At 39.7% G+C, this 23457-nt stretch overlaps 2 protein-coding genes and 1 long non-coding RNA gene across 3 annotated transcripts in view; 1 reads left to right on the top strand and 2 right to left on the bottom strand.

Annotated features, from left to right (window-relative positions):
* Nucleotides 1–7704, top strand: part of vps8 (VPS8 subunit of CORVET complex) — a 35625-nt gene extending 27921 nt beyond the window's left edge. Inside the window, exons 37-45 of the mRNA XM_014991103.2 lie at nt 169–354; nt 427–508; nt 1467–1549; nt 2813–2893; nt 3754–3923; nt 4547–4715; nt 5470–5523; nt 5821–5901; nt 7094–7704. Of these exons, the coding sequence (XP_014846589.2) occupies nt 169–354; nt 427–508; nt 1467–1549; nt 2813–2893; nt 3754–3923; nt 4547–4715; nt 5470–5523; nt 5821–5901; nt 7094–7213 (1026 nt within the window). The 3' untranslated portion in view covers nt 7214–7704. The remainder of the gene's footprint in view (nt 1–168; nt 355–426; nt 509–1466; nt 1550–2812; nt 2894–3753; nt 3924–4546; nt 4716–5469; nt 5524–5820; nt 5902–7093) is intronic.
* Nucleotides 7705–8181: 477 nt separating this feature from the next.
* On the bottom strand, nt 8182–10984 carry chchd1 (coiled-coil-helix-coiled-coil-helix domain containing 1). Its single transcript, XM_014991106.2, has 3 exons — nt 10676–10984; nt 10484–10602; nt 8182–8403 (listed from the first exon to the last, which is right to left on the bottom strand). The coding sequence occupies exons 1-3, from the start codon at nt 10812–10814 to the stop codon at nt 8293–8295; spliced, it is 369 nt and encodes a 122-aa protein (XP_014846592.1). The 5' UTR covers nt 10815–10984; the 3' UTR covers nt 8182–8292.
* Nucleotides 10985–14091: 3107 nt separating this feature from the next.
* LOC148155271 (uncharacterized) lies at nt 14092–22487 on the bottom strand. Its single transcript, XR_015765392.1, has 3 exons — nt 19269–22487; nt 17168–17274; nt 14092–15148 (listed from the first exon to the last, which is right to left on the bottom strand). It is a non-coding gene; the product is annotated as an uncharacterized LOC148155271 (long non-coding RNA).
* Nucleotides 22488–23457: the final 970 nt, after the last annotated feature.

Below are 23457 nucleotides of genomic sequence, written 5' to 3'. Positions count from 1 at the left end.
GTACAGATCATATAATTGTACTCATGAATTCACTTTTCACACTTTCCTGAAAGTAGCTGCTTTAGGTTGGAGGTTTTGATTAAACTAGGCGTCCTCTCTCAGTAGTCTGCTTTTTGGTGTGTTAAGCTAGCCGCTGTTTTGACTGAATGTTTGCATTTCCTTCTGAAGACCCTGAAGGAAAGACTGGATGTCCTCACTGCAGAGATGAGTGGCGGCATTGGAGGAGGAGTTGACGGACAGGACGAAGAGGAGGCGGATGGTGAATTCACACTGACAACAGTGAAGAGTTCACTCAACCAAATAATTCTCTTCTGTCATCGAAACTGTCAGAACCTTGATCAAGAACAAAGGAAGGTGACCAAAGTGTTTGCAGCGGGGAACTGAGGGAGCTACACTTCTACAGCTGACGGTTCTCTTTCCTCACAGGATCTGTGGTTTCCACTCCTGGACACCATGATGGCCTCTCAGAAGGAAGTCATGGGGCTCAGCGATAAACATATCTCAGATGGTGAACATGCCCACCTGCACCAATCATTTGAAGTTTTTTGCTCAAAGTTGCACAAACATTATGTGGAACATAAGTAAAATTGCTCCAGCATTGAGTTTTCACCGATCTGACCCTGTAGAAGGCAGAGCTTGATCCCTGGACCCAATAGTAACATTGCTTAAACTCCTGCTACACTAATCAGATGTTCTGTCTGCACTGATGAAGATTCACTCACCTCAGCATACTGAATGATTGGACAGCAACACAAACTACTTGCTTAATAATTCAGCTAATATTTCAGAGCACTCGTGAAGCAGATGGATTTGTCAGTATTGTTAAATGATTCAACAGGAAATGGCAGAATTTGATGTTGCACTAAATGCTCTTCATATTCCAATGTTTGCGCCAGCTCTACTCTAAAAAGATATTTGTATGACTGTCTAAAGAAAAACAGGATGTCTTTTAAAAATGACGATTAGAGAAAAAAAAACAAAAAAAAAAACATTATTGCAGAATATTACAAATATAAGCTCCCAAAGTAAAAGAAAGCAGCTGTGAACCACCCTATTCTGGATGTAATACATCAAGGCTCTGTTTCAGGCTCCTTGTCTTCTTCTTAGTTTATCTTGTGATTGCTAAAAAAAAAAAAAGAAGAAAGAAATAATTCCCGTTCTGAGTTTCATCGATGACTATTTAATTCTCCACTGGGATTAATGAAGTTTTGTTGAGGTGAATTTGAATTTGCTCAGCAGATGGCCACCATGTTTCTGTTCAGGCTATGTTAAATGGTCTTAAGCCCCTTTTACGACTCTCAGCCTTCAGGTCAGCTACAGCTATATGTTCTGACATGACTGGAGATAGCATAGACAGACTAGTGGTAGAGAAGAACATGAACATGAGATGATATGTTTCTGTTGTGTGAGGAGCAAGGCTTGTTGTGATTAGTTTATTGGCGGTAACATGTCTGTGATTGTCCCAGGGCTGAAGGAGATGACCCTGAAGGTTCTCAACTGTATGAGCAGCTTTATCTCACTTCCTGCCATCATTCAGCAGATCCTACAGGTGAGTATCTGTCATTTGTCAGTGATGATAGATTAACGAATGAAACAATGTATTTGAACAGTTAGTAAAGACAAAAGAAATTGTGTCGGTCGGCTCTCGACATGCTAACATTAGATGTTGTTGTAACCAGGGAAACGGTAAGCTTCACCAGCAAAAGATCATTCACTTACAGTTGGTGCTTATTGAAAGTATTCATATCCTCGGATGTTTTACCATTTTTATTGCTTTTATTAATCAATCATGGTAAACATTTTGACTTTATGACAAAGAAAATTAACAAAAAAAACCTTTAACGTCAAAGTAATAACTGATTTATTCACGATAATGACAATTAAATGAAATCATTCAATGTAAAATAACTGATTGCATAATTATTCACCCCCTTTCCAGGCAGTATTGAGTATTTGCCATCCCAGCAGGGAGTCTGGGTCTCAGTAAAAGTGACTCCATTGCAGTTTTGCAGAAAACACCAATTGTAATACGGCTAATTTTAAACCACCTCATCCTTGTGCAAAAACGTTTTATCAAAATCCTGAGTTTGTTCAAAATTGACATGTTTCCTTTAAGGGAAATTATTTTTGTTATTCCAATTTGGCAAATTTCAAGGTCAGAGGAAACACAGCTGGTCAGCCAGGGTCAGCTGTAGTTTTCCTTCACTCTTCCTGCTAATCTGTTCCAATTATGTCAGGTTGCTGGAGATTGGCTGTGAACAGATCTGGGCTTTGACTGGGCCACTCTTGGTCCTCCCCCTTTGTGTCTTCAGGTCATCTCTTGTAGATTCAGCTGGAAGCTTTGAGTGGTCGTCTAGCTGGATAATAAATGTTTCTTCTTTCTTCCACTTCACCATGGAGTCTCTGCCCACATGCCCTTTGGCCAACTCCAGTCCAGCCTTGATCTGAGTTTTCTTCAGCAGTGCTTTTCTCGTCACCGCTCCCATAAAGCTTTGACTGGTGAAGAACCAGACCAACAGTTGTTGTATGTGGAGTCTCTCCATCTCAGCTACTGCAGAAATCAGTTTTCACTTTGACATTAAAGTTCTTTAATGTATTTTTTAAAATGAATTGATTTGTAAAAATCAATAAAATGCATAAAACATCCAAGGGGATGAATACTTTTTATAAGCATCGTTGGCTTACTTCCTTTTAAGTCAAGCCAACATTACTTATGTATGCAACGTTTTGTGGAGCATCCGATCATTTTTATCAAGAATTCCAGTTGATATGTTAAATATTTAAACTTTTGCTGCTGGATTGTTTTAATCAGGATCCAGTTTATGGAAGAGGAAAGCTGGCGGAGATCCAGGGACTCATTCTGGGCATGCTGGACACGTTCACCTATGAACAGGTAACCCTTTGTCCACATGTCTTCATTCCGGGACATGTGGACTACAACTGAATCCGGGTACTTTGTGTGTCTTTTTATGAAAGACACCAGGGTTTTCCCCAGTGTATTATTAGCCTGGTGGGCCACCAGCTTAAGCATAGCTTAATTAATTGAGTATTTTTAAAGTGTTGGCATTTTTTTAGACTTTGTAGTTGGTGTTCAGGTATTAATCTTCCAATCTTTCAATAGCACATGATTAGCAAGTGATATTTTTAATATTGTCAACTTTAAGCATTTTTTAACTCAAAAACACAGCGGGCTGCTGGATGCCCTAGCACCAAACCTCCAGGCTTGGCAAGTTTTCTGGGGGAAACTTTGGACATACACATTTTGTTTTATTGTCGTCTGCAGTTAAATCAGAGCAAACTTCTGCTAAATGCAAACCATACATTTGGTAAAGTTTACTTATAACAAATGTGTGTAAACTTTTGAATTCGAGGAAAGTTCTGAAAAAAATGTCTAAAAAATGGTTCTCAACAAGTTTTCTAGCATTTAGTAAATCGACATAATTTGGGTAATTCAAACTGACCTAAAACAAGAAAAGTTGTTTTGCGTCTGATTTAACTTCTGACATTGAGAAAAAATATGTATGTCTTTTTATTCAGTGTATGTAAATATCTAGTTTCAACTGGTTTGTATAAACCATCTACAGTGATCATAATTTAAAAGTTGCCTTCTGTATTTACTCAGGTTATTTTTATCCAATATTAAATTAGCTTGATAATCTGAAACATTTTTGGGACAAAAAAAAATTAAAAGCATAGCATTCAGTAGACATATTTTGGCGAAAGAAGCAGTAAAAAAATGTGCCTGTCTCTCAGACTCTGCTTGAAACAACAACAAATCTGCTGAACCACAACCTCCACTGGTCCCTGGCACACCTCCGCTCCGCCGTCACCAGAGGGCTCCATCCACGTCAGGACTGCTGCAACATCTGCCTGCAGCACTACAAGAGGAAGCAGGACACTTCCGAGGAGATCATTGTGTTCAGGTAACACGGCCTGTCACTGCAAAGTGAAAACCACTTGATTATTTCTGCTGCTTCCACACTGGAAACTACGGAGGCCCTTAAGGAACATGGGGAAATTTTTGTATTTCTTTTGGATTACCTTGCAGTACTGTATTAGTCAGTTCATGCGGCGTTTTGAATACTGAAAGTCTTTCTTGCTACAGTGTAAGGTTTTTATAAAATTTTGTATGCTAGTATCTTGTTTCTGACATACTTCTGAAGGTTATGTTTTTTTCTTTAGGACACAAACACACTGCAAACTTACATGGAAAACGCAAAGGCAAAACAAGTCAAACATGGGCTTTCCTTCTCTTCTCTAAGACACAAACTGAAACTTTTTGTGAGAAGGAAAGAAAAAAACAAATGCGTCCAAACTGTCAGGACTGTTTTTGAATTATTTCATGGATAGTAAAGCCATCTGACAGGTTTTTGTTTTTTGTGGTCTCAATGGTTAATGAAGGTCTGTTTTCCACCTTACACACACAAACATTATTATTACATTATTACATGTTGCGGTATTATTACATAATTGGGCGTTATGTACCTCTCTCTGGATGATACTTTACAAGGTTCCCTCTGACCTCTGACCTCTGCATGTTTTCCAGCTGTGGCCACCTATACCACCTGCAGTGCCTGGAGCAGAAGGATTGTGGGTGGGGCGTGGCCTCGGAGCCGCAGCAGCCATGGAGGTGCTACAAATGTTCCTCCAGCCATGGAGGAAGGGGCGGGGCTTGTTCTGAGCCAAACAGAAGCCGCAGCGCATCTCTCGCCCAGGTCAGTGAGTTTGTGCTAATCATGAGGAAAAGTTCATAAAGCATAACTCCAAATGCCATGAACTGACCTAAACAGAGGACACCTCCTCTACTGTCAGTGTGCAGCAAATTCATTTGTTGTTTGTGGTTTATTTCTGTGGCTAATATCTGAGGCTAAGGAAAATTTTAAGTTTTTGTATTGACATTCTGTGAAAATGTTTTGAGCAATAGTTTTCCTCTCTACAGCAGACCGAGGTCAGAGGTCATAGTAAGTTTAACTTATTTAGAATTCACTTTTAGCTGCAGCAATACTGCTGCTATTCTTTCAGTGGTCCACACATCACTTCATTACGTCACTAAAACAATTTTTAGAAATGAAATAAAACAACAAAAAAACAACATGGCAGACTATGTGTAATTTTAGGTTAAACACATAACTAACTCAAGTGTTATATGTTCAATTCACAAAAACTTCCAATTGTTTGCAGTTTACTAAAATATTGTCTCATCTGTCCGTTAAAATGTTCACTGTCATTAAATATAACAGTGAATACAGTGAATAACAGTAAATATACAGCTTCATCAACAGTGATGTTGATGGAGCTTCAACATCAGTTGGCATTAACTTCCAGAGCTATTGGGGTTTTCTGGTTTCAGGCTAAACTAGAGCAGGACAGGTTAGAATTACTGTGTGCCGTTTAATATTATCATCGTGTGTGTGTGTGTGCGTGTGCATGTGCGTGTATGTGTTTGTGTGTGTGTTCTCTGGGCTCCAGACTCAGTTTTCATCAGGACATCAAGAGAAAGGAGCTGAGACTCACAGGAAGAAGGTAAGCTGGACCATTTTCTGTCTGCACAAGACACCGACCGCTTTCCTGTCAAACTTTCAGCCTCTGAGTGTAGCTCAGTCATTCTGTAATAAGTCTCTGGTATAAAGTCTTGGAAGGAATAATAATGTTTTTATCTATTCTAGTGTTCTGCTTCTGTTGATTTATCTCTAAGTAAAGCATCTGAGTACCAACAGTGATTTAACATGGCAGGAACAAATCCATGAGTTATTCTGGTTTGAGTGTGAAACTAGTGTATAATAATAACAGCCCAATGTGCGATTATTCGCTGTGTTGCAGGTGGTTGCTGTGGCAACATTGGATGTGCAGCAGGAACTCTCCTGGGATCACTTGCGAGGGTTGTACAGAGGACCGTCCAGGGTACAGAACCACTGCTGTCTCTGTTTCACTGATGCAATAACCGCTGTGTTTCCATTTACCGTCTTACAAATTGGAGTTACAGAAATAAATTTGCTTAATGGAAACACAGCAGTTTAAAAAAACTCATCTTTTTTTATACGTTTTTGCGGGGTTTTCAGCTGTGGCATGTTTTTTAATAACTTGTGGTTATTCACATGTCATTTAAAATGTTATTTAATGGAATCACCACCATTGCAAAATCGTGTTTTTTTTTTACATTAGCGGACTATTAACAAACTTTGGTGCGTATTTGTAATGGGAATGCAGTTCCACAAATACATGAACACTGTTATATGTAATGCTGTTGTAGCTTCATTAATGTACCAAAACTGCTAGTTGTCATGACAACAGATCTGATCTGTTGTCAAAATCCCATTGAGAAACATAGAAAAGTATGCGTTCAAAAGGGAAATAGAAATTCTGAATAATAATAAGAAGGTTTTATAGAAGGAAACCAGGAAAGGAAGATCACTGTGTTACATTTTTGAAATAAGGCAAAACTAACTTACTGTTAACGGTAACACTTTATTTAACGGGGTGTTCATAAGACTGACATGACACTGTCATAAACATGTCATAACAGTGATGAACATGAAGGAATTCTCAAGAATATTTGACTGTTGTCATGAAGTGTCATTTGGTAAATAATGACATTTTTAATGCAAAGTTGACTCTGCATTAAAACTTGACTTTTAATGCACTTTGTGTTGAGTCAAATCAAATAATGCAAAGTGTATACTTTCAAGGCAACTTTTAGTGCAACTTTGCATTAAAAGTGTCATTATTTACTGACTGACACGTCATGACAACAGCCATAAATATTCATGAGGACTCCTTCATGTTCATGACTGACGTTATGTCATGTTTATGACAGTGTCATGTCAGTCTTATGCATACCCCTTCAAATAAAGTGTTACCCAGTTAACTTTTCAGCAATAAATAGTTTGCTTTAAGTATAATTTCTTAATACTGATGAAAAAGTTGTAGTTCCACTCAGATTATTTCACTTATAGCAAGACAATTTTCCATGCTATAAGTGAAATAGTCACAAGCTGTCTTAACCTGGAATACTCCTCCCTGTTAGATGACGACATGTGTGTAACCATCCTGTTTCTCCATGTCTGATTGATCAGGTGTGTTCTCTGTCCTCCAGCTGTCCATCCTCTCTGAGGTTTCACATGGCCAAAGCAGTGAGAAAACAGGCTTCCTGCTTCCAGTCCAGCCAGAGAGTTTCCACCTGAAGCTCGCTCCTCCTCCTTTGTTTGAAGAGTAGTTCCTCCAGGGCCTCAAGGAAACATTTCCTGCTTCTGTTTCGGGTCGTCCCTCATTACTTTTATTATCCTGAAGCATTAAAACATTAACATAGCTAACACATGTTCACTGTTATTGTTCTCCCACTACTGTGACTTTATTCTTCATTTTATCTATTCATCCATCCATCCATCCACTTATTCATCACCCTCAGGGTCTTTAATGATGGATAGAAATATCAGAAAGGGGTGCAGCAACCAATGTGATAATGATGTAATTTAAGCTAACATTAGCATTTTAGCTAATTTTAGCTTTAACGTGGGTTTTTGCATACTGAATGGAGTATGTCACCCACTCTGCCTGCCAGTTTTTCTGTAGAAATGTGTGGTCTTTGATACCTTTGGGAGTGAGAGCAATCAGAATGAATTATGGTGTCTGACTGTGTTTTGGTACCTGAAGCAGAAACACAAACATGTTCATGATTTTTGTAATAAAACATTGTGCGGTATTTCATTCGCTCTCAAGTTAATTATTGCAAGAACCAGACGTTTCATGCGACTTCTGCCTGTCCACTGTTCACCCAGAAGAGCTGTAGGAGCGCCCAGTCTGACACCCACATCTTGAAACACCCGCAGCTGGCGGTGCAAAGTTTGAACCGATATATCAAATATCTCCTTTAACTAATCCATCAGTTTTACATGGTTGGCTTTCTTTATTTTTGTCTTTTTTTTTGATGACCATGTCAGTGTTTTAGTTTCACTCTTAAGTGTGTTTAAGCCTGCTTTGTCCCTTGTTCCCAAACCTTTATCCAATATTAAATTCAGTTTCTCTTGATGGTCAACATTAGAATTTAAGGAAAGTTTTGTGGATGGTAGACATTTTATTTGTGTAATTCCTTCTGAAGCTGTCACTGAGTTCAGGTCCAGTTTCCTGAGCTGTACCATATAGCCAGCTGTTAGAACTATGAGACAAAAACTGAAGGAGAGATAGTTGTGTAAACTAAACAATTTATTGAACAAATGTACATATAAATCATCATTACAGAGGGAAAATACAGGCAACACATAATAGAATCCAAACATAGAACTCTTGACATATCTGTTAGATCTCAGATCGCAGGTTAGGAAATCTCTTCAGCAGAGTGGTGGCTTGTTTCGGTGTCAGACGTCCTCCAGTCACATTGCTCTGCTCAGACATGTTCTTCCTTGCTGCCTGGGAAACAGAAACACTGTGTTATATATATATATATATATATATATATATATATACACTCCTGATCAAACTCTTAAGACCAGTCAAAAAATTGCAAGAATTTACATTTTGCACCATTGGATCTTAAGAAGGGTCTAAGTAGAGCTTCACAATGTTAAAGGAAAAAAATCAGTGTAAGAGACAAGAACTTTTGAGCAGGGAATTTTCTGAAAACTGCATTTACACTCAAACATGATTTTTTCAGCTAATAAAAAGTTTAAGCCCATAGTCTTTAAAAGCCAAAAGCTGTGCAAAAATCTGGATTCCATGTCATTTTCTGTCAAGTCTTTACACTGTCAAGACCTCCTGATGGCAAAAGCAAAAAAGCTCACTGACTTTGAACGTAGTATGATTGTTGAGCTGCATAAACAAGGCCTCTCACAACGTGCCATCGCTGCTGAGGTTGGACGCAGTAAGACAGTCATTTTGCTTTTTTTAATGATCCTGAGGGTTATGGAACAAAAAAAGTCAAGTGGTAGACCCAAAAAAATTTCACCAGCTCTGAGCCGCAGGATCCCATTGGCTGTCCGTCAAGACACGGGACGATCCTCTACCCAAATTAAGGCCATTACTGGTGCTGACTGCAGCCCAATAACCATCAGACGGCATCTGCGAGAGAAGGGCTTCAGAAACAAAAAACGTCTTCAAAGGCCACGACTTCTTCAACGCCACAAAATTGCCCGTTTGGACTTTGCAAGGATGCACCAAACATGGGACATTGAAAGGTGGAAGAAAGTTGTCTCCTCTGATGAGAAAAAATTTAACCTTGATGGTCCTGATGGCATCCAACGTTACTGGCATGACAAGGAGATCCCACCTGAGATGTTTTCTACACGGCACAGTGGTGGGTCGCCATCATGATTTGGGGTCCGTTTTCCGTCAATGGAACAATGGAGCTTCAGGTTGTGCAGGGGCATCAAACAGCAGCTGGCTATGTGGAGATGTTGCAGCGGGCATCCCTCATGACTGAGGGTCCTCGTCTGTGCGGTAATGATTGGGTTTTTCAACAGGACAATGCTGCAGTTCACAATGCCCACCTGACAAAGGAGTTCTACCAAGAGAATAACATCACTCTTTTGGACCATCCTGCATGTTCCCCAGATCTAAACCCAATTGTGAACATTTGGGGATGGATGACAAGGGAAGTTTACAAAAATGGACATCAGTTCCAGACAGTGGATGCCCTTCGTGAAGCCATCTTCAACACTTGGAGCAACGTTCCCACTAGCCTCCTGGAAACACTGGCATCAAGCATGCCTAAACGATTGTTTGAAGTCATCAACAAGAATGGTGGAGCTACTCATTACTTAATCCTTTTTTTTGACACTTTGATTTCTGTTTTGGGGGGTTTTCGGGTTTTTTTGAGCTATGGTCTTAAACTTTTGATCAGCTGAAAAAATCATGTTTGAGTTTAAATGCAGTTTTCAATTAATTCCCCGCTCAAAAGTTTTTGTCTCTTACACTGATTTCTTCTTTTAACATTGTGAAGCTCTACTTAGAACCTTCTTAAGATCCAATAGTGCAAAATGCAAATTCTTGCAATTTTTTGACTGGTCTTAAGATTTTGATAAGTTAATATTTGATAATCTAACAAAGTCAAAATGGAGAAACTGCTTGTGCAAAGGTGAAGCTTGATACAATGCAAAAAAGACGAGGTTCCTGATTGTGAGGAGGGGGAGTGTTGCTGATGGTTCAAAAATACTTTATCCCAAAGGGAAGGTGAATGTTGTCATTACTCATATCATCCAAATATCTTCAAAGTGTCGTTGTGGATGGTGATGCTGTGAGCTGGAAGGATCTCCTGTAGTAGGAAGCTTTGCAACGAATCTGAGGAAGCATCTGACTGAAAACGTTAGCTGGGTTTCCATCGAATTGGAATCATGAGAACAAATTTGCTTAATGAAATTTAGATCAGATTTTTGCACTACGATTAATTTGTTTTTCAGCCTTATGGAAATGTATGTAATTCACAAAACTGCAATGGAAACACCAAAATCTCAGACCAAAAGCACCGTGGTGGAAGGAAAACAACCAGACTCACCTCCGCTTTGTGAACACACGTGTAGAAGGTGTTGATCTCATTAGAGCAAAGGCTGTCCACAAAGTTGTTCTGCTTCCAACAGGCCATCAATAGGGACATCTCAGTGACGCAGGAAGCCTCTGGAGACAGAAAGGTTGACCTTTAACCCCGACCGGACAGCAGAGGAACAGCCGCTCACAGCTCGATTCTTACCTCCTTTCCTGGGTTTCCTGTTGCCCACAGAGTCCTTCAGGATCAGCGGTCTGTTGGGCTTCAGCACCGGTTTCCCGTTCTCCCTGCTGAGCAGCCTGCTGACCTTCTCCTGGAACAGAACTCCTCCCTGAGCCGCCATTTCTCTCCAGCGAGCGGACCGGGTCAGAACCGGTGGACGGACGGAGAGGAGCTCCTGTTCTGGGCTCGGGTATTAAACTTAGAGACTAAAAACAGCCGACAAATTATGTTTCATCTGCTGTGAACACCGGACCAGCACCAGGTAGCCAGGAACATAGACATAATATAAGGATATATTATATATATGTCTATGGCCAGGAACGCTGCGTGATCCGTAAAGCGAACCTCAGTGTCGTAACAGCTTCTTCTTCGTCTGGAGACGTATGGCTTTCTGTGGAAGAGCGCCCTCTTCAGCGTGATATGTCAGGCATTAGCCAAACGTTAGAGCCAAAAAATGGTCTTTATTTTCTAAGCGTAGAAAAATTTAGGATTTTTTTGAATGAGGAAAATATTAGAGTTTTATCACTGAGTTGTGATATGGTAACACCACTAAACTGAAACAGCTAGGCTTACTATTATAATAGGAACTCACAGATAAATACATGTTCTGGTTTGTACAGCCTAACAATATCAGTCAGGTAATTATGTAATGTTGGTTATGAAATATATTTACTGGTGTTGCTCTGACTAGGCAAGCGTATGCCTTGGCTTCAGCCTACTCCTTTTTTTGGTAAATTATGGGTTTGTAAAGGAGCATTATGTTTTTGTTTTCTATGTGTGAAATTGTTTATTTCACACAAAATAAAGTGAAACTGGTTTAGTACTCTTCCAAAGTACCTGATCTAAAAGATGTTCACTATCGCTCAGCATGACGGTCATTTTGCTACTTTCATTAAATCCATATCAAATACCGATGTGTACTTTTACTTCTAAAATTTACTTTAAAGTAAATTAGATTTTAAATATACATTTATATTTTAAAAAATACATAAATAAATGTAAATTGTGACTAAAAACAAAAATCTGTCTCAGCATTATGCATATCCAAGTGCAACCTGAGTGCAAAACCTGAGCAAAACTTGCACTCAGGTTTTGCAAGAAAACCCTAGCAATGTTTAACATAATATTAGTGTCCGCCCCTCCATGTGTACAAGCATCAAAAGAAGTGTTTATTAATAGAAACTGTACATCACTGATGAATAATGAAACAAATCATAAGAGGTACTGATAAATAGCTTAAACCTGTGTGTTTCACTGTCTTCATGTACATGGCAGTCATGTTGAATAACACATTTGTGTTGCTCTGAGACTTCCAACTTCCAGAAATGAAATTATGTTTCTTGTTCTTGCTCCATTTCCAATGGTGAGCTCAGAAAATTAGCTTTTCCAATAACAACAGAATTCATCATCAAACATCCAATTATGGCATTTTAATCAATGCCAATCCTTAAACAAGTAAGGATTGATTAAACTGAGCATTAAACTCAGTTTAAACTGAGCATTAAGCTCAGTTTAATATTCAAATTAACTTAAGTTCCTCTCTAAGGGAACCCAGCAGATTGCATTGAGTCCTTAACTTGCAGCATTCACTTTTCCTGGACGAACATGTCACTACAGTGGAGAGGAAAAACTTCTCGTTAACAGGAAGAAACCTCCAGCAGAAGCAGAAGCAGAACTTGGCTCAGTGCAGACAGCCATCTTCTACAACAAAAAAAGAAGCAGGAGTATTGATCCTGGACGACGTCAGTAGATGACAATTAGTAGATGGGAAAAATATGTGGTCATTTTCCTCTTATCAGGTGACTTTTGCAGCATCTAATCCTCTAAAGAACCCGGTCTCAAACCTCACTGTATGGGTGTGTCAACATAAAGGTTCCTAGGAGGGTGGATTTTTACTGAGGTGGTGCTGAGTGCTGCAGATACAGAGATGAGAAGTGAGGAAGACACTAAGGACGAAGGAGAGAGGGATTATTATGGGATAGAGGAAATCTAAGCAACAAACAAAAAATAAAAATAAGAACTGAAAACAAGGAGAAATGTTGAGAGGCAAAATCTGTGAAAGCCTAATCTTAATATGCAAGTGTTGCTCTCCTCCTAGCCACAACCTCAAGTGACACACACACACTCACACACAAACACACACACACACACACACACACACAGCAGTAGCAGTAGAGGCAGGGAGCCAGCAGAAAGTCTGCCGACTAGCAGCCATGACAGACGTGGGTGAGTAGCTTCATGAATAACATCCTCCTGTGTGTGTGTGTGTGATGAATGCATAGATAGATAGATAGATAGATAGATAGATAGATAGATAGATAGATAGATAGATAGATAGATAGATAGATAGAGACTGCAGCTGCCTGTTCTGTGCTGTTTTTTTTGCTGGTTTCTTGCTAACAGCTGATGTGACAAACTGGACCCAGACAGTTTGACTCTGTGCATCATGCCAACACATTTCAAATAGTCCCGTAATATTTCTGTTTTTCAATATCCTTAATGATAAGCATCTAGTTCCTGTAGAACGAGAGGCGTTCAGATAAGCTAAGTAGCGCCTGACATGAATTGGATTAGACTGTACAGCTCTGTGCTATTGTTTTCTCCCAGCTGCATAGTGAGTAGCTCTGCTGTGTTATTGTGAGCATGCCGACATGTTGCAGAGTAGAAGTCTCTCTCTCTCTCTCTCTCTCTCTCTCCCACACACACACGCACACACACACGCATGTTTGTGTTGCTATCTTTGTGGGGACTTTCCATTGACTTCCATTCATTTCTACAGCCTAAACCTTACTTACCTTTACCCTTTTCCTAACCCTAACCAAAACTCAATTCATACCTTAGCCCTAAATCTGACCCCTGACCCAAAAACAGGGTTTCCCCTCGTGGGGACCAGGTTCCGGTCCCCACGAGGAGCGATTGGTCCCCACAACGTAGTATATGTCAGGAAAATCGTCCCCACAAGGTATTACAAACAAACACACACACACACACACACACACGCACACACATACTTGTATTAGGTGAAACGTGAGGACCATTTTTAGCGAGTGACTAGGTGGTTACGCGTGGGGACTCAACTTTCTAAATGAGCTAAAGACTCCGTTTTAGGTTTGGATTTTTTTTAGGAATTTTGGAACATGAAATATCATCTTTAACATAAAAATTTACAAAGTTTAGAAAATCAAAAATCTGTCAGGTTTTGGGTGCACGTGGGGACTTGTCCTTCACCAACTACCACCAGGTGGCACTGTGTAATTTTTGTGAACACAGTTTGTTAAATATGAGCAATCCTAGTTGTTTTAAGTCAATAAACTGCATTATATTAGATTTGTTTTTGTTCAATGTTATTTTAAGTTCCTGGTAACCTGCTTAAAGCCAACCATCAATATTGGACTGCATTTTCAGGTTGTATGTGAACCATTTTATTACACAATTTCCAGATATACGTAGTACAATTCAACATGGATATACATATATGAAATGGATTCATTGATTTGCATCCATAAATATTAACATACACACTTCCTCTTCTATGAAAGTATGCATACATACTTGGATTACAAAACTTGACTGCAGCTGTCTCAGAACTTCAAAACTGGCAGAAACTCCAAACAGATCCGGCGTGGTAATGGCACTAACAAATGATCCAGTTCTTTAACAGTACCAAAAAAGTCAACGCTTACCTTCTTTTGAAAGTCTCTCGTTTTAACGCATCTATGCGATTTTTCACATAGAATTTAACCCCTTGCCATGTCCTGTCCTTGAGGGCCACTGGTGAGGTTTCAATGCACTTCATACAGTCATGGCCAAAAGTTTTGAGAATGATTCAAATGTTAATTTTTAGAAAGTCTACTGCTTCAGTTTTTATAATGGCAATTTGCATATACTCCAGAATGTTATAAAGAGTGATCAGCTTAACAGCAATTTTTGATTTTGGGTCCATGGCCTGGAAACTCCCCAGATCTTAATCCCATTGAAAACTTGTGGTCAATCATCAAGAGACGGGTGGACAAACAAAAACCTAGCAATTCTGACAAAATGCAATCAAAATGCATTGATTGTGCAAGAATGGACTGCTATCAGTCAGGATTTGGTCCAGAAGTTGATTGAGAGCATGCCAGGGAGAATTGCAGAGGTTCTGAAGAAGAGGGGTCAACACTGCAAATACTGACTTGCTGCATTAACTCATTCTGTCAGTAAAAGCTTTTGTTACTCATAATATCATTGCAATTGTATTTCTGTATGTGATGAAAACATCTGACATACACACATGAAAACCAGAGTGCAGCAGATCATGTGAAAATATAATATTTGTGTCATTCTCAAAACTTTTGGCCATGACTGTAGACTGGGCTTTCTCAGGAACCTTTCCAGATTCAATACAGTCCATGAGTGTTTTCTCCACCGCCTGAATTTCTTCTTGGCTCCACTTGAGTCTCTTCTTTTGTGGTGGGCCTGAAAAATAATTAGGGGCACATAAGTGTTCTTCAATGAAAAAAGGTTTCAGTCTGTGTGACAGGGCAAGTTATAAAGCTATCACAAAAACATTTTTTAATCACAGCTATAGTAAAGTATTTAATATTAAAGGGTCAGTTGTCAGCTGTAATAGTTGCCACTGATGAAGCTGACAACTAGTAATGAGTGAAAACATGAATCTCACCAGTCCTTATAAAAGCATCAGCAGGTATCCTGCCAGCATGCCTAGGTGGGCCCCATGTGGGGGAAAGGAGGGATGATATATGGGTCCCATATGGGTTTGTCCGCGGGTTCCACGATGGCCCCACATGGGTTTGCCCATGTAGGGCCACAGCCCACATGGGCCCTACATGAGCCCTATATGGTGGTGGCCCACATGGGTTTGCCCATGTATGGCCCATGTGGGCTGTGGCCCTACATGGGCAAACCCATTTATGGCCATCGTGGAACCCGCGGACAAACCCATATGGGACCCATATGGTCTGCCCTCCTTTTCCCCACATGGGGTCCACCTAGGCATGCTGGCAGAGATGTAAATTATGGCATAAAAACAGAGAATCCTAGCCCACATGGGCCCTACATGAGCCCTATATGGTGGTGGCCCACATGGGTTTGCCCATGTATGGCCCATGTGGGCTGTGGCCCTACATGGGCAAACCCATTTATGGCCATCGTGGAACCCGCGGACAAACCCATATGGGACCCATATGGTCTGCCCTCCTTTTCCCCACATGGGGTCCACCTAGGCATGCTGGCAGAGATGTAAATTATGGCATAAAAACAGAGAATCCTACGCTGAACAGTGAAAAATGAACACATGATGATGTGAAACTTGATGATTAGGCAGCGCAGCAGGTGATGAGTGAAGATTACTGAGCATCAATAAACGATAAAATAAATCTAGAAACAGGAAAGAAACTAAAGTGGACATAGCAATAAACCAGAAGAGGATAATACCAATCAAAGGAAACTAAATGGAAATGAATGAAGAACAAAATGCAAGAATAAACTAAGAAACTAAAGTAAATACAGAGAAATAAACTGGTATGGCAAGACCTTTAGAGCAATAATTAATACAGAGACTGTATGGCAAGAATAAACAGACACTATTTCCAGATAAAAGGTAAAATAATATTGTTGAAGTGCCATGGGTTTGCTGAGACCATATCTAATATTGAGAATAAACATATCTTACAGACCATAACAGTAAATAACTTATCACTTATTTATATTTTTAATTATATTTGATATATTCATTTCTTCAATATTATTTTTCATGTCAGTGTTAATGTCATGGTGGTGTTCAGTGATTCCATGACACTTTCAGTTTGACTCATTAGGATTTGATGAAGAACCAGATTTGTTCTTTGTAATTTCTGTTCAGTAAAACTATTAATCTATAATCAATAGACAGGTCTATATGAAGATATAATCCATGTTTCTGTCTCATATTTGTGTTGCATTAAAAGGAACTTTAGTTTTTCCACTGAAGGCTCTGGTTTGCACAATAAATGCCATGTGGGTGAAGTTTTATGGATGATACTCTGATGTCCCATTCTCCTGAAGGCAGCACAGAGCTGCACCACCAGAAACTGACAAACACTGAACAGAAGAAGGGCTATGATTAATGTAGTTACAGTTCTATCCATGTTTTAATGCTGCAGAGTTCAGTTGGTTTGCAAATAGTCCAAAGTTTAAACTGGCATGTTGTTCATCTTTTATCTCCTCATTTTGTGGAATATTTAACAACTAGAAAATGGCACAAAATAAGAATATTTTTTCCTCTCTGATTGGCTGCTGTTAGGCCTACCGATGTTAACCTGAATGTTCATTGCATTTTTCTTAGACGCCTGTGAAAATAATTTCTCTTCCCATGACTTTTTGTTCTCTGGGAAATTATTTTTTATGATAAATATAGAAACAAGCATAAAAATCAAAACATCTACAATCATCAGTTAAAAAAAAGTGTGATACTATGATATTTATAGATAAACTTACAATCAGTTCTTGTGAGCTCAGGCACGGTCATGCCCCGTACGTACTTCAGCTGGTGTTGGACCAAGGATGACGGTATCGTCGTTCTCATCGGATGACTGTTTCAACTCCTAAAAATTCACAAGAAAAAATGCCTAAATTAACTGTTACAACTTAATACAGAGCTACAGAATCAACTTCAACTTCATGAAGGTATTTAGAAATCCCAAATATGTCACATATTAACAGCATCAAAAGTGTACAGGCTCCATCAGATTACACTGGAGATTCTGCATTTCATGGTGCATAATATGAAAACACAGCACTTAACAGAGGGGGTGGGAGGACAAATAAAGCAAAAGCCTTACTTATATATTTAATACTAACCATGAAGTGATCCACCCAGATTTGTCACAAATACACCAAAAGCTAATATTCTGCTGTGTCCAAATTTGACAGTTAAAAATCAGACACCCACACAGGTGTTAGGTACTGACCACAGCAAATTACATTTGGACTATGATATCCATTTTCACCTAATCTGACCTATTAACTGTAGGTTAAATGACACCGAAACTGTGCACATTGATTTTATACTTCAACATGCAGGGTTTCCCCCAGAAAACTTGCTAAGCCCGGTGGTTGGGTGCCCAGGTGGTCCACCGTGTTTTTTGTATTAAAAGATATTAAGTTGACAATAAAAGTAAAAATATCACTGGGTAATTATGTTATGGGAAAACATCATCATTGAACTGCTATATAAACCCACAACTAGTCTTAAAAACAACTAATCAAAAAATACAATTAAAATGAATATCAATTATGTCCACTTCTGTTAAATCCAAATTAAGTCAGCAGCTCCATTGGGCCCCCAGGGCTCCAGGGGCCCCATAAATGCTAATATTTGAACACAGACCACAGATATATAAATGTACCATTTGTTTATTGAGATTATCATTGCTGCTGAATTTGACATAATGGTTTCAGCATATATAAATTAAAAGACTTCAAATTATTTGACATTTATATGCAAGACAGTGGTTCTTAACCTTTTCTGAGGTACCGAACCCACCAGTTTCATATGCACATTCACTGAACCCTCCTGCAGTGATAAATAAAATATGATTTCCCCAACTAGAAGAACAACTAAAGGAACAACTAGACTGTTACTAAATAAAATTAGCAAAGCTATAAGAAGTCAATAATAGATGAATGTATAAAGGAAAGCAGTTGAACTGGGTCCTACCAAAACATCTCCCACTGTCAGAGATGACAACACAAATCTTTATTTCCTTGGATATTTAGAGACAACTGGCATTTGAAATAAAATAACTACAGGAAAGATGTGTTGAGCCTTTTCTTTGTTTAAGAAAAACCTGACTGTGTACTCTTAAATCAAACATTAACTGATATTGTGCTAGCTTCTTCTAATCTAGGCAATTAAAATCAGGTAAAACCTCTTTCACACCTCCAGGGGCAGGTCTACTGGGGTGGCATGGGGAGGCAGTTGCCACCCCGTGTTTGTTTTGTTTTTTGACAGATTTCTGCTTGTCCTGCATTGGGATAAAATTATTTTCTGGACACAATGATTTTCTGGATACAATGAATCACAAAGCGATTAGTCCAATCCAGTAATACAAATCAATTAGCAGCAGTAAGAAATACATAAAAATAATTAACTATATTAAGAAATTTTATTTAATCCTCAGTGCTACATGAAGCTCATTTTGAAACAATGCAAGTTAAAAACAGATTAAGTCCAATGTTAGGTCTGTGTAAGCCAAATGTGAGAGTGAGACATATTATCTATCTATTAGAGGTGTGCCGATCGATCGGCCGATTTCCGTGAAAAAGTGTATGATCGGTGATCGCCGATCACGGTATCGGCACATCTCTATCTAGATTCATACTTAGATACTGGCATATGCTGCCACCCCTGAAAAAATCCCTGCCCCCCTCTTGTCACCCCATAAATATTTTGCTAGATCCGCCCCTGCACACCTCCCTTCTCTTACCTGTGCGGTTATGCACAGGCTACATTAATTTAGCTGAAACAGTTATGCAAAAACAATTTAAAAGTGGGAAAAACACTGTGGGCTAATGCATCTTTCCTGAGATAATTCACCTTTTAAACTGGAACAGCCGTCACTCCCATCACTGGATCTGCATCTCTGGTTGGGATTTTCCTGGAAAAAACCCCCCCAAACATTCAATGATTATAAATGTGTCAAAGCCCTGAAATTCATTTTAACAAAGCAGATTCACTCTCTTCCCCTCAACTAAAGTTATGATGCTGAAGTTAGTTTCTAATTCACAGCTCTTCCCCAAATATCCCAACCTTTATTATTCTAAAGAGAATGTAGTTTGGTGTAATGTGCCCTGAAGGCCCCCTCCCAGCAGAATCAACCTTTACCCACAAGGTATCCATTTACTTCAGCCTCATGTTTTAGATCCTCATGTCTATCGTCTCTTCATTCAAAACACATGCAAATAAGCAAAAACCCTCTTCATTCACACAAGCAGGTTGACTGAAAATAGTGCATACTTCATTATTTCTGCTTTATGAGGTTTGCAATTTGCTAACAGCATTTTATATTTTGCATTTGAGTCATTTTTTGAGCAGTCATATTTTAATAACATTTTTTAGGTTATCACTTTTATTTTTATTTATTTCTTGTAAGACTGCACATCAATAAATTGAAAATAAAACATGCATGTTTCTTATTAGCTGTACTAGGCTAATGTAAGCTAGCCATCCAAGTGAAGCACAATTGAAACAGTTTTTACAGATCAACACGTTTAAACAGCATTTAAAAGTATATCTAACTGAGTGATATAATGGATAAAAACTAGGAGTCCATTAAGATAACTATAATCTTACCATTTTTTTAGCTCATTCCTCATCATACGTCGCTCCTCATTCCTCGGATGTGTTGGCATGAATCCCCTCCTACGGTGTGCAGTAGTCAAAAAGGAGCGCTTGATTTTTTCTCCGGCACACGCCGGAGTTTCTGCTTGGTTGCAAAAAGCAGCGAGCTGAGGTTGACGGCCCAGCCCTGTGTTAATAACTAATGACACCTTAACTTTGGCGTCACAACTTTCCCGCGCCATCAATTAAGTTTTAAAACTATGCAATTAATAAGTTACATTTTATTATCTCCCACAGTAATGCTTCAGGAAACAAAATTATTCTTTGTAATGGAAATTTTGTAGGTTCAACACCAGTCAATTCTGCAAAGTTTGAGAGCAAGCTATGGAGGAATGTCGAGGGGGGATGGGCATGGGTGAGGTGGGGACGTCAAATCTCAGGAAGTGTGTGAGATGGCAGCCATTACAGAGAGACTGGGGATAGAGGCTATAGCATATCAGAAAAACAAGATGTGGAAAAATAAATATATAAATTAGGAAAGTTGAAAGAAAGTGACTGAAGAAATGTGAGCCAGTCAACCTCTTTGATTAGCATACTGATTTTGTTATTCTCCCACCATTCTATATCTTCAACCAAGCATGTTGAGGGGGGATGGGCATGGGTGAGGTGGGGACGTCAAATCTCAGGAAGTGTGTGAGATGGCAGCCATTACAGAGAGACGGGGGATAGAGGCTATAGCATATCAGAAAAACAAGATGTGGAAAAATAAATATATAAATTAGGAAAGTTGAAAGAAAGTGACTGAAGAAATGTGAGGTGGTCAACCTGTTTGATTAGCATACTGATTGTTTTTATTCTCCAACCATTCTTTATCTTCAACCAAGCATGTTGAGGGGGGATGGGCATGGGTGAGATGGGGACGTCAAATCTCAGGAAGTGTGTGAGATGGCAGCCATTACAGAGAAACTGGGTAGATGGCTATAGTACATAAGAAAAACTATATGAGGAAATGTGAGCCAGTCAACCTGCTTGAGTTGCATGCGGATTCTTTATTTCTCTTCTCCCACCATTCTTTATTGTCAACCAAGCATTTTCCTTAAAAAGTTCAAACATGCTATACTTTATAGTTCAGCATGTTTCCCTCCAGGCCATGGAGGGAATGTTGAGGGGGGATGGGCATGGGTGAGGTGGGGACGTCAAATTTCAGGATGTGTGTGAGATGGCAGCCATTACAGAGAGACTGGGTGGAGGCCTATTGTAGATAAGGAAAACTATATGTGGATAAATATGTGGATAAGATTATACTATTATATTATTATACTACTATATATTACTATTATACTACATGTGGATAAATATGTGGATAAGATTTTTATTTCTGTTACAATTTTGTATGAGTAAGTCATTTAAAATGATGGACAACACTGCATAACCTTTACATAAAACAAAGAGCAAATAAAGGATTGTGTTCAGCAGAAAGCTTCTGCACTTAATGCTGTCATTTCTACTAAGCAGGCCTAAACATGACCTGTTTGACTTGACTAATGAGCATGGAGTGAAATACTTTCTCTTTAGGAATTATTCAATTAGTTTTAATTCAATTTCCAGACATAGAACTACTATGTTTACCATTTTATTAAGATTCCTGTTTCTTTCAGTCATACCATTCCCCTAGCACACAATGGGATAGAACAGTACCCCATTCCTAGAACTGTTTGATAGAACGTCAGACTTGTCGCATGAAGAATCAGAATCACTTTTATTGATATTGCTAGTATACAGGGTCATGTGTTAGGAAATTGCTTTGATATATTGATGCAAAATATGACTAGAAAGTAAAAATATGTATGCATGTGCAGAATAGCAGGTAGATAAAGTGGCAGTGTTATGCAACATTCAATTATCTATTGTTAACAGTCTAATGGCTGAGGTAAAGTAGCTGTTCTTGTGGCGTGAAGTTTTGGTCTGGATGGACCGCAGTCTTCTGCCTGGGGAGGAGCTTAAACAGACTGTGTCCAGGGTGAGAAGTGTTAGTCGCAATCCAACCTGCACGACCTACATCCCTGAAGTACAGGTCATGTAAATGTCGGAGGTTGCACCCAATCACCTTTTCATCAGTATGCATGATGTGTTGTAATCTAGGTTTGTCCTTGGTTGTGGTTCCATTGTACTCAGTGACAGAGGTGGTGAGGACGGACTTGATGATGGCTGTATTAAACTGCACCAACACTCAATTGGCAGTTTGAGTTCTCTCAGCTGCCATAGCTAGAACAACTTGTTCTGGGCCTTTATGATAAAGGAGCTGATGGTTGGCTCCCACTTGAAGTCCTGGATGATGGTGATGTCCAGGAAGCAGAATGAGTCCAAATTGGAGATAGAAAGGACTCTGAGAGGGGATGATGGGTCTGTGACTTTCCTAAGTCCATCATTAACTCCACTGTCTTCTGGGTATTGAGCTTGAAGTAGCTAGACCAAGCCACCACCTCTAGTGTGACCTTTTTTTATTTTAGTTTCCAACTCCTTTATCCATGGAGGGTATTCTCTCTGTGTTATGGCCACTCTTCCATCACAAAGGTCCAGAAAACAAAAATGCCAGAGTAGTCCTTCAGGAGAAGGTTTTTGACTCACTCAAAAACAATAAAAAGCATTCACAGAGACTTTTCCTGTGTCAAAGGAGTTTCTTTTACTTATAAAAATAACACAAAATAATCTCTGAGTTGACTTCAAATAAAACGTTAATTTGCGGTACAAAAACTGTTTCACTCCTCACTCCATCACCCAACAATCAGATCTGCCCCAACAGCTGCTTCTGCCTGTTAATCACTGCAGGAGGAGGCAAAACAAATAAATACATACATACATAAATAAATAAATATACAACAATAGAGGTACAATACAACTGGAGGTGGGGCACGATGGCGAGCTCCTGGTGGCCGGGCTTTTACCCACGGAGCCCGGCCGGGCTCAGCCCGAAGAGGAGACGTGGGTCCCCCTTCCAATGGGCTCACCACCTGTTGGAGGGGCCAAAGGGGTCGGGTACAATGTGTAATGGGCGGCGGCCGAAGGAGGGGACCCTGGCGATCTGATCCTCGGCTGCAGAAGCTAGCTCTTGGGACGTGGAACGTCACCTCTCTGGTGGGGAAGGAACAGGCACCAGTGTGCAAGGCTGAGAGGTTCTGGCTAGAAATAGTCGGCCTCGCCTCGACGCATGGCTCTGGCTCTGGAATCAGTGTCCTTGAGAGGGGCTGGACGTACTTCCACTCTGGAGTTGCCCACGGTGAGAGGCGCCGGGCAGGAGTGGGCATACTTGTTCACCGGGTTTACCCCGGTGAACGAAAGGGTAGCCTCCTTCCGCCTACGGGTGGGGGTAAGGGTTCTGACTGTTGTATGTGCTTACGGGCCGAACAACAGTTCAGATTACCCACCCTTCTTGGAGTCCTTAGAG

The sequence above is a fragment of the Poecilia mexicana genome, unplaced genomic scaffold (genome assembly GCF_051168715.1).
Source record: "Poecilia mexicana isolate PSO_F unplaced genomic scaffold, ASM5116871v1 scaffold_15, whole genome shotgun sequence".
Taxonomy (NCBI): domain Eukaryota; kingdom Metazoa; phylum Chordata; class Actinopteri; order Cyprinodontiformes; family Poeciliidae; genus Poecilia; species Poecilia mexicana.
The sequence above is the reverse complement of the archived record's forward strand: the minus strand, read 5'-3'. Positions and strand labels throughout refer to the sequence as shown.

Coding starts and splice junctions, on each gene's coding strand:
- chchd1 (XM_014991106.2), bottom strand. CDS start 10,814: ATGGCGGCTCAGGGAGGAGTTCTGTTCCAGGAGAAGGTCAGCAGGCTG. Junction 10,603..10,675: donor CAGGAAACCCAGGAAAGGAG/GTAAGAATCGAG, acceptor TTCTGTCTCCAG/AGGCTTCCTGCGTCACTGAG. Junction 8,404..10,483: donor CGTGTGTTCACAAAGCGGAG/GTGAGTCTGGTT, acceptor TCTGTTTCCCAG/GCAGCAAGGAAGAACATGTC.